Source organism: Haliotis rubra, unplaced genomic scaffold, assembly GCF_003918875.1.
Source record: "Haliotis rubra isolate DU_JTF1 unplaced genomic scaffold, ASM391887v1 Scf987, whole genome shotgun sequence".
NCBI lineage: Eukaryota > Metazoa > Mollusca > Gastropoda > Lepetellida > Haliotidae > Haliotis > Haliotis rubra.
The window spans coordinates 3021-18818 of NW_025767731.1; the positions used below are offsets into that span (position 1 = coordinate 3021).

General features: G+C 39.1%; 1 protein-coding gene across 1 annotated transcript; it reads right to left on the reverse strand.

Annotated features, from left to right (window-relative positions):
• Window positions 1-223: 223 nt before the first annotated feature.
• Window positions 224-1878, reverse strand: LOC124265602 (paired mesoderm homeobox protein 2A-like). The gene is made up of 4 exons (XM_046700386.1): window positions 1789-1878; window positions 1481-1582; window positions 1002-1189; window positions 224-545 (listed from the first exon to the last, which is right to left on the reverse strand). The coding sequence occupies exons 1-4, from the start codon at window positions 1876-1878 to the stop codon at window positions 224-226; spliced, it is 702 nt and encodes a 233-aa protein (XP_046556342.1).
• Between the last annotated feature and the right edge of the window lie 13920 nt (window positions 1879-15798).

The following is a 15798-nucleotide window of genomic DNA, read 5'->3' on the forward strand; positions in this document are numbered from 1 at the left end:
TAAGGCAATGACTATACATCATGCCATCGTTTGTATGTACAACATAGCACTAGAGCGACAGGTTTCTAACCGCTTCTTCATATGTAGTGGTAGATGTCCCAGTCCACGCAGACCAGGAAACCTCTGAGCGTCGACAACCCGTTACACTGTTAATCCAGAATTCGTTAACCCACCAGCAAGGTCTCAGCTAGTCTGGTTTCAGTCCTTATCGACACGCCCCTCCTCACGCAATAGGGGTGAAGGTCAGCTGGGGTCCTGGGAAACTGTAGGAGGGGAGGTAACTCTCACTGTGGTCGTGTTCACTGAGAGGGGTTGGAGGGCTTGAGTACGTTGGGCTCTGCTGGGGATAGGACGCCGTCTGGGGATACGAAATGTCGTTCAGATGCGGAAGTAGCAAAGGACTGTGGGTGTAACCGGAAGCACCGATCCTCTCATTGTGCGATGGGTAGGAGGCTGTCATCTGATGGAACATGGGTGACGTCATGAAGTAACTGTTGTCACAACCGGATACAGCTGCTGGGTAGTTCATCCCATAATAGTTCAAACTGAAACAAAAGCAATGTCTTATGAACACCGTAGCACAAACATTATCCTCGTAGTGAGATATATAACACGAGTTGTATTCTCCTCAAAGACGAGATTCCGCAATTTTCGGAAATAACAATAATAATTTGCCTAACAACGACGTCATTTTTGTAAGTTCGTGACACTGGTCTGACTATATTTGGTGGTATGTCCATTTAAATTTTCATCTTGGGCAAGTGCACCCATAATATATTATATGCCAGCGTTAACAATGTTTCAGTATTTCCAGCATTGAAATGGTCAACGGAGAGGTCATTTATAAGAATCCACACCATGGCAGAAACCTGAATCCAAAGAAAAAAACAGTGTGTTCATATTGAAAGCATTTGGTTATTAGAAATAATGCCACAAGAATGCAACCAGGCGCTCGCCATAGCTCTCTGCTCACATCGCACAACCATTGAACTATTGCTTACTTTGATTTGGGTGCCTCTGGTGATGTGTTGTGGGGGACTGGTGGAGACAACACGTGACATTTATCCGACTGATTGTTGACGTCATGTGACGACTGCGACCCCTGGTGGTACAACTGTCGCCTCATCCAGTTCACGTGACTTCCCTTCGCCTGACGCTTGAACTTAGACCGACGGTTTTGGAACCAGATCTGACAGGAAAAGAAGAAAAAGAAAATTTGAATAAAAGCAAAAATATCAACTCGTGAACATACAATAACATTTGTATCCTTTTGTATCCGATCTTGTGGATTGGGTGAATCTTGAAGTGGTACAGCTCATACTCATAACGAATATATCCTGTGAAATATGGAAACGAATACCTCTTTTCGTACTTCCTGGTCTTACATTTCTAACATATTAAAGCATATAATTTAGGTTTGGTCTGTGTTCCTGTTATCAAACACTATATTTGCTGTATGTTTCATAGCAAGTGTACTCACCGACAGTCGTTCCGTGTTGATACTGAGGGTGTTTGAGAGCTCCTCCAGGGTGCAGCTGTCAGGGTACTGGCTGGACATGAAGACCCTCTCTAACTGATGAAGCTGTCAACATAAGTCACAATAGCCATAAACAGACTGTACAGCTGACAAACGTGTTTTTTAAACGAACTAAAATCACTAGAAGCGCCCGTACAATCCCTTCCCCTATGAGATTCTACCGACTAAATTATGGTATAGATACCAAAGTTATGTATACTCTGTTGCACCTGATTCGAAGTAATTACAAAATCACCAGGCATAAAACTCACCTGGCCAGCAGTGTACTTGATCCTATTGCGGGGCTGCACGCGCTTGTTATCGGACTTGCTTGGCCTCGGCTCGGGGGTCTTTACCTTCATGGTGTTTGTTATAGGAAACTGGAAAGAATTAATAGAAAGTAAATTTAATGACCGGATTTAATTACACCATTTGCGCAGATATTTGCATACGTGTTTGTATTTGGTATCTTTCTTCATTTAAGTTGAATGTAAATAAAATGTCACCACATAGGACTGCATCAAGCTATGAAAAGTCCCGGTGAAGAAAACGTATGCGAACTGTATTTCACAAAAAAACATTATAAGCGATTTAACAATTAAACATGCAAAAATAGTTTGTGGGCACTTTATTAGAAATAAGCAAGGGCAGGAAAGCCAGCTGCAGATTTTCCATGTCATGTCTTTGCCATTTATCGAAACTGTTTTCTAAACGGTTTTTATAATGAACCCGTGTAAACTAAATGTTGTTCATCGCAGATATTTGTTAACACCAGAACACGAATTTATATCGGAATGTTGTTCTTTCTATATAAAGATGTTTTCCAAATGAAAGTAGGTCTGTTTTTTTTGTCAGCTTCTGCGAGACAGTTTACCTGTGTTGGTTTATGTTATCAGTACACATACCTTCTGTCAATATGCTCAGTCCTCGGTCACCAACGTGTGATAATTATCTTCTGTAATAGATGCAGAAATATACAAGTCGTCTCTCAAAGTGTGAACTGTTTCCTGGTCGAAGATTTATGGGCGAATGATATTGTAGATCTTAACATCGTCTTTATATACCTGGACACAAACTTTCGGTTTCTTCTGATGTTTTCCGTTATGCAAGCGCATTTTTTAGATCTCGGGAGTGTTTTTACATCAATCATGGACGCTTTGTTTTCTAATACGAACAACTGGTATTTTCTGAGCAGCCATACTGCTGGACAGGGCTGGGAAATGTTTACACAGAAATCAGACATGTACGTTATGTTTATTTACCTAAAAAGCAGCCATTGTTTATCTAAAGTGGCCAATCAAGGTAGCGCGTGGGACCGGTAGCTTGACTGAAATGACCGGCTGGTCAAGAAGGCCACGCTGAAGCCTGTGAAAACTGACCGCTACTTCTGAAGCGCCGACTATTCTGTAATATGCACGGAGTAATTGTTTTACAAACAAACATTCAACGAGGTAAGACAATCGTCTACCTTAAACATGAAGCCTACTGTTGTTTTGATAGAGGTGTGTAGTTTCACGTTCGTTGGATTTTGTTGTTTTATCGAAACCATCAATATATTGATATATTTTGTTGAATATCTATAAGTATATTATTTGGGTATTTTGCCTGCAGTATCTGGTCAGTTCATCATGCGTGTTGATTTAAAAATTCCACACCTTTGAGTCATAAAAGACCACATTCCAATTTTGTAGTCATATATAACACAATACGATTTTTATACATTCCTATATTATACATATACAAAATCATAAAAAATCCAATTGTTCATGCCGACTTATACTTTTATACAATAATATGTACATATACTACGCTCTCTCTCTCTCTCACACACACACGCGCGCGCGCGGACCCACACACTCACACACAACGCAAGAGTATATCTACAGAACGTATCAATTCACACGAGCACAATGTATTGTAGCACTAGAAACACTTCAAATTTCTGTTTCGTTTCATCAGTGCGTGATTGAAATATGTTGGGTGACACATTAAGGTGTCGTTTCATCAGTGCCTGATTGGAATATGTTGGGTGACACATTAAGGTGTACTGAATCGTCAAACACAATTAAAAACGAACTAAAACAACACAGATTATAAGCAATGTCCATCTTTTATTCACAAAAGAGGCAAACCATACACTGTATTCTAAGACTCAGCTGAAATGACCTAAATACACCTATAAGTTTCAGCACTTTATTGTCAGTGAACTACCGCTGGTGTCGTTATTACGAAGATCATTATCATTATCGGTTTTATTGTAAAAGTATGTATATATCAGATCAAACTGTTTCTTCTATATAAAAGGTTATGATCATAAAAGTTATTTAGAAATATAACTCTAGTGTCTGAAACAAGCATTGAAACTGTTTATAGAATCTGTTTTTTGAATATGTCTGTCTGTTTTTAATATTTGACTCCAATAAAACCCTTTAAAAACCTTTAAAGTTTATTAGACATGTTTTAATTGACATATAGTATTGGACAGGTTTATACATTTACAAAATTCATTTGGCATGTTTATACATTTACATGAATTATTTGACATTTTTCTACGTTTACATGTATAGACATATACGTGTGTATATATATTTGATGTTGGACCCTTTATCACCCCCTGTGTTGTGACACGCTGTATAAATATTCTTATGTCGAAGGGGTCATGAAACAGACATCGCACCTACCAATCCGATTTGATAAAGATAATATACTGTTCAAGCAATTTGATGAAGTTATTGTATAGACAGTTTACACGCCGTGAAATATAGATCTCTGAATATCTGAGAAAGGTAATTAGTGAGTGAGTGAGTTTAGTTTACGCCGCACTCAGCAATATTCTCTGGCGATGGTCTGTAAATAATGGAGTCTGGACCAGACAATCCAGTGATCAACAGCATGAACATCGATCTACGCAATTGGGAACCGATGACATGTGTCAACCAAGTCAGCGAGCATGACCATCCGATCCCGTTAGTCGCCTTTTACGACAAGCATGGGTTACTGAAGATCAGTTCTAACACGGACCTTCATGGGTCGAATAAGGTAATATAATGTATCTGTTGAAAATGAAATTTGTAAATGATTGCATTTATTTATCTGGTTTCGTTTTAAGCTACACTGATAAAACTCATCACTAACTTAACACTTGTTTTGTTTGGGAATATATTCATGGCATTAGCCACCATATTGCTTGAGTATTGCTGAGTGCGGTGTTTAAAACAACAAACAAACTTTACAAACTGGCAGATGATCACATAAAATCTACACATACAGACACAGTTCAGCTTTGTGCAGTAGTAAGATGTTTGTGCGTAACGGTGTGTGTGTGTGTGTGTGGTAACAGCATCTTTGAACAGATTTGGTCAGTCGATTTGTTGTTTAACGCCTCGCCTAGCGATATCGAATTTTGACAGGTGGTTCCAGTGATTTACTTCACGAACATCGATCTACTCAGCATCAAGAGTTATACAGCTTAAGGAGCGGTGTTGTATTCAGAATGAAGACTGTTGTTCGGGTGCTTTTAATACTAGCCAGCGTGTTGCATCTAGAGTAAATCCACACATTGTTTCGTGAATATTTAGCGAGTAAACGAGATTCATGATTCATGTCTGTAAAATAAACACTCAGACAAAATACCGTTATATTTTACGGTTTGATATGTAGAGGCCAAAGATGTCCCCAACCTGTAGAAAATGAGTGAGTGAGTATGGATTTATGCAGAGTTTTGCTATATACTACAGTGATGCGATGTTTTATTCACGTACATGAGTGAGTGAGTGAGTTTAATTTTACGCCGCACTCAGCAATATTCCAGCTATATGGCGGCGGTCTGTAAATAATGGAGTCTGGACCAGACACTCCAGTGATCGACAGCATGAGCATTGATCTGCGCAATTGGGAACCGATGACAAGGAACTAGCAATATATGGATGAAAAAACTTCTTTATTGCTGTGAGAGGAACGTTTCGGTGGAGGTTCTAACGCCGTTATCAAGCAAGTGATGAACAGAATGAGGATAGAGGAGCATATATACAAGTTAGAGGAAATGTTTGTACCTTACAGTGGGGATTAGGAAGCCGGTCACAATAACAACACGTGGCCTTTGATTAAAGCGTTAACAAGTGAAGCCTGTAGTATATACAAGGGGATAGTGAAGCCTGTAGTATACATTAAGGGGGGATTATCGACGATGAGGATCTTTGATGAGTTGGTAGTATGCAGGAGGTAATAACCTTGGTCACGGTTGATTAATGGCTGGAGTATTTTGATGTAGATAGCTTCTTGGAGTTTCCCGAGTTTAAAGTCTTTGAGGTTGGTTGTTAGGGTTTTGGCTCTGTCCCACTGGATACTGTGGTTGGGACTGTCTTGGATGTGATCCGATAAAACTGACTTGGAGTTAAGTTTTCATACTGAGGTCTGATGTTCTTTGATTCGGGTTTTGAGGGGTCTTAATATGTTTCGCCTACATACGCCTGTCCACAACTGTTCCCAGTGGTTGATGCTTCGGGCTGGTTGGTGGTTTGCTAGTCGCTTTGATGGTGTTAAGGAGGCTGTTTCTCTTAAAAACACGTCTATATTGGCCTGTTTTTTTTAAAAGTCTCTGGACTTCGTGTCTGACAATTCCGTAGTAGGGGAGGCGGATTGCAGATCGTTGACGGGTGGATTTCTCGGTTTTGTTGTTGAAGTTCTGCATGGTTTGTTGCACACGCTGTTCAGGGTAGTTGTTGTACTGTGTGAAGATCTAGACTTATTTTATTTTTATTATTATTATTATTATTATTATTATTATTATTATTTTTTTAAGAAACCAAAGTCTTCCATCATAAACAGCGGTCATTACATAAATGACATATACAAATACATGAACATAATCAGATATCCAACATACCAGGATGCAACATAAACTCTGTCAAAAAAGAAACGCAACCCCTGTCCTCAGATATGAAAAATTCGTTTGAATGAAGTTATTGCTTCCAAACTAAATTTTATTCGAATGTATTGAAATGATACACGTAATTAATGAAGATTACCATCCAAACAACTGCATTTGTACGCATAAGTGTATTTTATTGCTTATTCCGTCACAACGCATGAAATGACCCTCATGGTGACTTCGCACAAAAAAAACACATGCAAATCATGAAAATGGCAGTTAATGTAGGGTGTATAAAAGCCCATGTGCTTCCGTATTATATTCATTCATTTGTCGCCGAAAAGCTGTGTTAAAAATGCCACGATTGAGTGCTGCCGACCGAAATATCGCCATTGGTCGTGTTCAAGCCGGAGAAAGTTTTGGAACTGTTGCACGGCACCTAAATGTTCACAAAACAACGATATCCCGACTTTGGAGCCGCTACAACAACTTCAATTTGACCAACGATCGCCCGAGAAGTGGAAGGCCAAGAATCACGACCCCTTCAAGATCGGTACATCCGGGTCCATCACCTGCGTAATCGGCATGCCCTACCAACCGTGACTGCCACAAATACCAGGTTTGAGGAGAGTGTCAGCTCAAACGATTAGGAACCGTCTGAAAGAAGCGGGTTTACGTGCCTGTAGACCAGTTGTTGGACCTGTAATACGCCCCTACATCGACGCCGACGACTCAGGTGGTGCAACAACGTAAGGATACGGACTTTACAAAACTGGAGGCGAATCTGGTTTTCTGATGAATCACGTTTTCTTTTGCAACGTCACGACGGAAGACAGCGTCTGTATAGGAGACGTCATAAACGTTTAGCGCCCATCTGCGTCCGACAGGTGGACAGATTTGGCGGAGAAAGCGTCATGGTTTGGGGAACCATCTCATACAACCAGAAATCTGACTTGGTGATCGTTCCAGGGAACCTGACAGCCCAACGTTACATCAACCACGTGTTAGAGCTTCACCTTCTCCCGATTATTGACCAACAGACACAGATTTTTCAACGGGACAACGCCCGGCCTCATACTGCACGTGCAACAATGAACTTTCTGCAGAATTCCAACGTCAATGTCTTGCCATGACCCTCTAAATCACCAGACCTCAACCCTATTGAACACCTGTGGGATACTCTGGATCGACGCGTACGTCAACGTCAGCCGCCGCCACAGACGCTGCAACAGCTCGCCGTTGCACTGCAGGAGGAGTGGAGAGCCATTCCCCAGGAAAGAATCCGGCGTCCATCCGTTCTTGTCCAAGGAGATGCCGTGCAGTGATTGCAGCGCGTGGTGCTCATACGAGATACTGAGACAGACGCCCCCTGGTGACAAACTGGTGTCTGTGAGATGACTTTTGAAATGACAATTTTAAACATGCCCATCTGGGTTATTATTCTGCCAAATTTCAGACTTCTGTCTTAAATAATAAAAATGCCGTGTCGTCCTAAAACTTCAGATCAAAATCTCTAAAATACAGGGGTTGCGTTTCTTTTTTGACAGAGTTTAGTTAGACCAGTGAAGTATCAGCCTGTATAGGGTGTTGTATGTGGTGCCATACCCAACATATCATGTTTTATATAGCGCAACATGCAGCATACAGTGTTGTATATAGCGTCATACCAGACATAGCATATTGTATATGGGGTCACATCCAACATATCATGTTTTATATAGCGCAACATGCAGCATACAGTGTTGTATATAGCGTCATACCAGACATAACATATTGTATGTTGTGCCATACCCAACATATCATGTTCTATATAGCGCAACATGCAGCATACAGTGTTGTATATAGCGTCATACCAGACATAGCATATTGTATATGGGGTCACATCCAACATATCATGTTCTATATAGCGCAACATGCAGCATGAAGTGTTGCATATAGCGTCATATCAGACATAAAATATTGTATATAGGGCCACATCTGATCTTTCCTGTTGTATATTGCGTCACATCCAACATATGGTATTGTATATAGCGGCACCTCCGACATATTATGCTGTATATAGCACAACACCAAGCATACAATGTTGTATATTGCGCCATATCAGACATATCGTATTGTATATGGCGTCACATCCGACACATGTTGTATATAGCGCAACATCCGAGATATCATGCTATATATTGCGTCATATCCGACATATTATAAAGTATATAGCATTACATCCGACATGCCATGTTGTATATAGCATCATATATGACATGTCATATTGTTTAAAGCACCACATCTGACATATCATGCTGTATATTGCATCACATCCCTTGTATCTCATTGTCTATTGCATCACATCTGATCTATCATATTGTACAATGCACCACAACTAACATATCATGAAAATACACAATGCCATTTTAGAAAGTGGTCAAATGTAACATAATATTATATTATATTTGGGATTACACTTTCTTAGTAAAGTAAAGATTCTAGTACTTTTTTGGGGGGTGTGAGTCCCATCCGGGATTCGAACCCACACCCTCAGAGTCAGGCACCTAACAGGCCCTTAACACCATCATATAGGTCTTATCTAACATATGTTGTATATTGTGCCACATCTGACATATCATTCTGCGTCTTATGTCACATCCAATGTGTATTGTATATTGCGCCACATCCGACTTATTGCGTTGTATGTTGCGTCATATATCCGCTCTATAATATATGTTCCCAATGTTACATCAGTGCACCTACAAATATGTTAACTAATTAATCAATGCATAAAGATCAATATTTTACAAAAGCGGTTTCTGCATACACAGGTCAGGTTTGAAATACTGGGAATAATGGATGCCATTTATTTGCAAATTTCTTCATTTCATTCTTTCTTTTGGCAATGAAGCTTTCAACAGAAAAAATATCTTTTAAAGTCTTAATAAAGTTATTGCATTTTGGAATGTTGTTTTTCAAAGAAGAGACATAAATATGTCTTTTTGCTGAAATGATTATATGATTAAGCAATGGGAATTTTACTTAAGGAACCAAACTACACCAATTTTTTTGTCAAATTAACTTTTTGTATGAAATGAACGTTAATCCAAATTTGAAGATCATTCCAAAACTTCTTAGTTTCACAACATTCCCAGTAAACATGGCACAAGTTTTCATCCTCATCTTTACAAAAGCTGCTTGAGGCACTTTGGATAAGGTTCATATTTAACAGTTCCTTTTTGGTATAGATAATACCATGTAAAAAATTAAATTGGAAATCTAAGAGCTTTACATCATTAATGTCTTGTCTGTAAGACATAAAAGCCATTGGCCAATCAAAATCAGTATCATCAAACACTTTCCCCCATTTATGACACATATGAGGGTTATTATTATTGAATAGCAATATATCATAAAATAATCTTGATCCCTGTAATGATTTCAAAACATTATTTTGATAAGAATTTAGATTCAAGTCATAGGTATGTATATATTTGTGATTTGTTGTTGTATTTTTCAATGATTCAGGTAAAATATTTAGAACATATCTATGATCTAATTCTGTCCCTTTTATTGAATATTTACTTTTCAAAGATTCAAAAGACATCAAACCTTCTTCATCACACATGTCTTTGATGGTTAATAGTCCTTTATTTGCCCAATGTCTGATATAATGATTTTGGTTTTTAAAATTATGATTAAGCCATAATGGCTGTGCTAAAATTTCACCAATGTTACTTTCCTCTATGGTTATGTTAGAACAATACATATTCCATGCTTTTAAAACATCTTTCCAATATGGATTATGAATATCAGCAATATTATGCAAATTAGCACCAAAGTTCATGATATTGTAACGGTTCAATGGGGGTAAAACGAGAAAAATATATTTTATTTAAGTAGCATGTCTGTTCTGTGGACCACTCTCACTTTTACCCTGTTAATTACAGTTTTTACCAATAAAAAGAAATAACTTGACAACATGAAGTTGAAACAATTAACAAGGATTTATTACACATACATTTATCACAGTCAATAATGTCAAATATTATTTAAATCAGAACAAACTTCTGATTAAGTAAGTACTGTCTCAAGCAAAGCTTGGATATATTATGCTTACATAATATTGTGGTGTTCTCGGTAGATACCGGTGAAAATATATATGGAAAATCTGCGACTCGCATCCACCACAATCAGTCTAGAACTGTCCACTGACAACTGCCAACTGACCAGAACTAAGTCACAATCGTCATGACGTAATTTGTTTACAAACAACAAGCAATACATATTAATTTATAATTGGTGCAGAATAATAAATGTAGAGCGTCCTTTGACTCATTATAATTGTGGAAATGTCTTTTGACGCTTAAAATACAAAATTTGCAAAGTAATTTTGTCAACGAACTGTGTACACATAAACTCATGACGTCATCATCAAATATGGCCGCCTCCATGGATAACATTGCCGAAGCAATAGCTCTGACGAAACGACAGTTAAATATAAGTTCTATCAGGTGAAAAGGATATGGATTACAATGTACACAACATCGAGTAGTTTTTTAATGTTATTCAAACGGTATTACGTCTCACAATCCAAAGACTGAGGATAAATGCAATGAAACTCACTGCCTATATACCGACGGGGAAAACTCGTCGAATGGAAACACACCGGAATTAACCCGATGCCAAATGCGAGAAAAGATAATTAGGGCTGTATATTACAATATCCCCCCTTTTACAATTAAATCGTCCCCGATTTAACACATTACTTTGTAAACCTTGTTGCATGTCGAAACTTAAATATATACGTTAAGATAACCATTTTAACCGTGTTCAATGTCACATCTCAGAGTTCTTTGCTTGGGCTTGCAGAGAGTTAATGTACGCATCTGCCTGTCTCCTTAATGTGAGCTGCTCCATGAATCTCCTATCTTCCGCAAGATGAAGAACTGACATGGCTTCCCTGCCAGCCCGGATAAACTCGTCGAGAGCTGGCCTGGATAATGGTATTTCCGACATCGTCAGCCAAGCTGGAGTTGCTTTGTGGAGGCGCCGGGTCAACTGCTCCACTTCCATCCTGAGGGCCTGTACCTCCAGGGCCTGACGGTCATAAGCGAGCTCCCAAGATGACTCCGCTGGCATCTTCATCTCAGGCTGGGCCTGGCTGGCAACAAGTGATTGCTTTATCTCAGGCTGGGCCTGGCTGGCAACAAGTGATTGATTCATCTCAGGCTCTGCCTGGTGGTTACTCTCTGCTAGGGCAAGACAGAGTGTTCCGGGACCGCTGCCGCTCCTTCTTTGGCTTGAACACCCAGGTTTCCAGGGTCGATAAAGACCGGTTCTCGGCCACCTTGGTCCTCGCCCTTCGGCAGATGACCATTGGGTTGCTGGGATTCCCCTTTCTTCCAGCGTGGGTAGCCGTGTAGTGCCTGGTGAGATCTCCAAATCTGTTATAGGTCACTTGGCACCGATCAACAGAACAAAATAATGTCGTCAGCTTCTTCAGGTGACGCATGGTCCAATGCCGATCAAATGCATGCAGGTTGGTGAACATTTGTTTGTCCGGACATGCTGGACACTCCATCCCCGGCACGAACGTCACGACCTTGATGGATGGGCTAGCTGACACTCCTGGTTGTGGATTCTCCTCCTCTCCGAGGGACATGTTCTCATCAAACAACTCCAGGACAGATGGGGAAGACCTTATAATAAGAGTAACAATTAGAATTAGCAAATTGTCAACCAGAGTGAAGAAATGTATTTCTAATGTGCAAAGAATTTACAATTATTTTATTTTATTTTATTATTTTTTAAATTTTGTAGTGCAGATATAAGAGAGAGAGATCCAATTTCAATGTTATTCCCACAATAACATATCCTACTAATCCTACTGGTAATTAAGTTGATCCGACATCTACTCTCAGTAGGATTTATAACTCAGTCATTCTAAATGTTTAGGCCCTTAGAAATACTGATGGAAAGCGTCCAACACGCCTAAATTTTAAATCCGTACAGATTTGTAAGTCCTAAGCACTAGACTTTAGCCTTCTTCATCAGTCCGTTCTCTGCATCCCTAAGTACCTAGACTGATAATTTTGATATTTTTATTTTAATGAGATGATTTTAACTCTCATCTCTGAATGTTTCAGGAATACATGGATGATGTCTCAAGCCTATTGCTTGGAAGTCCACCATTTAGGTGGATCACTCCCCAAATATGGTAACAACCGGTCAATATGCACAACCTTTGGTGTTTTATTAGGTCCATTCTGGATACGGTAGGTTATGTCATCAATTTGTTTGTGACAACCCAACCCTTTGACCATTTGGGGATAAGTTTGTAACTGAGGTTAGTGGCTTTGTGGGGGTTAAACAGCCACACTGGTTGCCCTACTTTGAGTCTGAACTCTTTGCTCCCCAAGTCGTAACGTCTTTTCCGCACTTCCGAAGAACGTTTGAGACTTCTTCTGGCAGTCTCAAAAGCTTTTGTGAACTGTTGTTTGATCTCGTCCACATTTTCTTCTCTAGTAATGGGATTCTCGTTAGGATCACCAGTTACTAGGTGAAATGGCATTCGCACCTCTGAACCAAATACTAATTTATTTGGCGTGCAGCCCGTTGATTCATGTTTGGAACTTCTATAAGCTGCCATCACAAAGGGGAGATGTGTGTCCCAAGACCTTGGTCTCCCTTCTGTATATATACTTAGCATTGCTGCTAGCGTGCGGTTAAAACGCTCGACCTGACCGTTAGCCTGAGGAGAGAGGTTGTTCTGGTTTTTACCACTCCCAGCAATTTACATAGCTCTTGGAAAAGTGTAGCTTCATATTGTCTACCCTGATCTAGGGCTGGGACGGGTAGGAAAAAATGGAATCGAGTACCCGCATGTACTTACCCGAATCGGAATCGAGTACCCGGAAATGTAAGGAATACAGAGCTTCTGTCAACTTTCTGAAGATTCAATCACTAGTTGAAAGAGATTATTGTAGAAAACTCGAATGGATGGCAATAAGACATTAAAACAGATCTAAGGCTATTTAATTTACGTCTGTTAAACCAATATATAGAGTAACACCATTACTTACATTCATTGTTAACATTTCGTACCCGCTGTTACTGTAACTTTCACTAGTTGGAGTCATTGTGCCTTTGTATAAGAAGGGTAACAGGCAAAACCCAAACAACTACAGGGGGAATTTCTTTATTAAGTGTAATGGGTAAAATATTCACTAGTATTCTAGATTCACGTATTCGAGTTTGGCTGGACTTAAACAAAACTGTACACGAGTCACAGGCAGGTTTAGAAATGGCTACTCAATATTTGATAATATTTTCATTCTACAGTCGCTTGTCCAAAATTCCCCTAAGGAAACCTGGTCATAGGTTTTATGCTTCATTTATTGATTTTCGCAAGGCCTTTGACTTAGTAAATAGTGATAAGTTATTGTATGTACTGTTAAGCAAAGGTGTTCATGGTAAGATCTTTAGGATCTTAACAGACATATATAATAAGGTCAGAGCGTGCGTCCGAGTTGGCAGTAATAGGTCGGATATATTCACAACTTCACATGGCGTCAGACAAGGGTGTATGTTGAGTCCGGTATTGCTTATATATTTTATAAATGAGTTAGTAGAGGAAATGCAAAATAGTGGTATAAAGGGGTATATTTGTCAAATCGGAACTGGGCGACACTTTACTGCTGCTCTTTTCCGATGATGTCACCATGGTAGATGATTCTGTCGTAGGGCTGCAGCGAAATTAGATTTCCTACATACACACTTTATTTGAAATTTGGTCTGGAGGTGAATTTAGATAAGTCTCAAATTATTGTCTTTAGAAATGGTGGCTATCTTAGAAGTACAGAGAAATGGTTTTATGATGGTAAGGAAATGAGAGTTGTTAGCTATTATAAGTATTTGTGTGTCATATTTTCCTCAAGGCTAGTGTGGTCACAAAGTTTGTGAAACTCTGTCGTTAACAGCAATGAAAGTGAGCATTCCTGTCAAACAAGTGCTGATAAAGTATGACGCACCTCATGAAATGGCTAAAACATATTTGACACGAAAATAGCACCTATTTTGCTTTATGGGGCTGGAATTTGGGGATATACATATAGAGCAGATATTGGAAAGCTTCAGGGCTCGTTCTTCGGGAAGTATGTAGGTTTAGGAATATTCGTGTCTACAAAAGCTGTGTTAGGGGAGTTGGGCAGATATCAAATGGCTGTTAAAAATTTTAGTCGTTGTATCAGGTACTGGTGTAGACTCGTGAGAATGAGTAGCCATTGGGGTTTACTCCCATAAGAACTACATCCCATTTGAACTACATCCCAAAATAACTACAGGGATTAATTAGGGATTAATTATTTGAGCAGAGGCACCCCCATGACACGTAATGAGGCACAGTCCATCAGCTCTCCCATATGAACTACTATTGACCAGTAATTATGTTGTTGTAAACATAATAACCAGAAAGTAAAGGACAAGAGAGAAGGGTATATTGTAGTTAGTTAATGTGCTTGTATTCATATGATAGGAAAAACCACAAGCCAAGCCTAGCATATTGGTGTAAAAGGTATATTGGAGTAAAGGTGAAATATAAACGAAAAGAGTTTTGAAGTTAAAATAGTATAATTGTTTATATACTGCAATCCAGTACCACGATGCAGTTGGCTACCTTATTGAAGCTGGGCTAAACTAGTTCTACATGGATCAGATTGAACACCGAGGTTGAAAGTGACACTAAATTATCACACTAAATATTTAATCCTATCTATAGATGAACTCTCTGTACATCTATATATAACCTCAGACTTTATCTGCACAAGATATTTCGCCCGTTCAACAGCTCTTCATGTGTACAATGAAAACTAAGTGTATAGTCATAAGCGATGCATAACGGTAGATAGCTATGTCGTCATCATGGGTATGACGTTAGTGACAATAGGTAATATGTAATAGATATATAAGACACAATTATCTTCTTAGGTATTTGAAAATGCTGTTCATAAAGCAGTAAAAAGTCCCAAGAGACACTTATGAAAACAAAAGAAACAAATACAGACATGGACATTCTTCTATTTGTTTGTACCTACAATCTAAATAACTGTACAATTATGCCCATTATAAAGCAAATCTTCCAATTTTGTATAGAAGTGATACTATGAAAGAAGGTTTATCAGTCAGTGTAACAAAATGTCAAACACCACGATGTGGAACTTTGTTCACTGAAGACTGCAAATTTACATTTTGTGAAGGCAAACTATTTACTATAAAACCAACATGAACTGCCGCAGCAAAAATGTTATATATGTTTTGTTTGTTTTCTGTTGGGCAAATCCATTAAGCAGACGCAGGTAACAGCATGAAGTTAATCTGTGCACCGGACCATAACATTTGTTGTTTTAGGCTATAGGAGGACACCGCAATA

Coding starts and splice junctions, on each gene's coding strand:
- LOC124265602 (XM_046700386.1), bottom strand. CDS start 1,878: ATGAAGGTAAAGACCCCCGAGCCGAGGCCAAGCAAGTCCGATAACAAG. Junction 1,583..1,788: donor TCAAGTACACTGCTGGCCAG/GTGAGTTTTATG, acceptor TTATGTTGACAG/CTTCATCAGTTAGAGAGGGT. Junction 1,190..1,480: donor TCAACACGGAACGACTGTCG/GTGAGTACACTT, acceptor TTTTCCTGTCAG/ATCTGGTTCCAAAACCGTCG.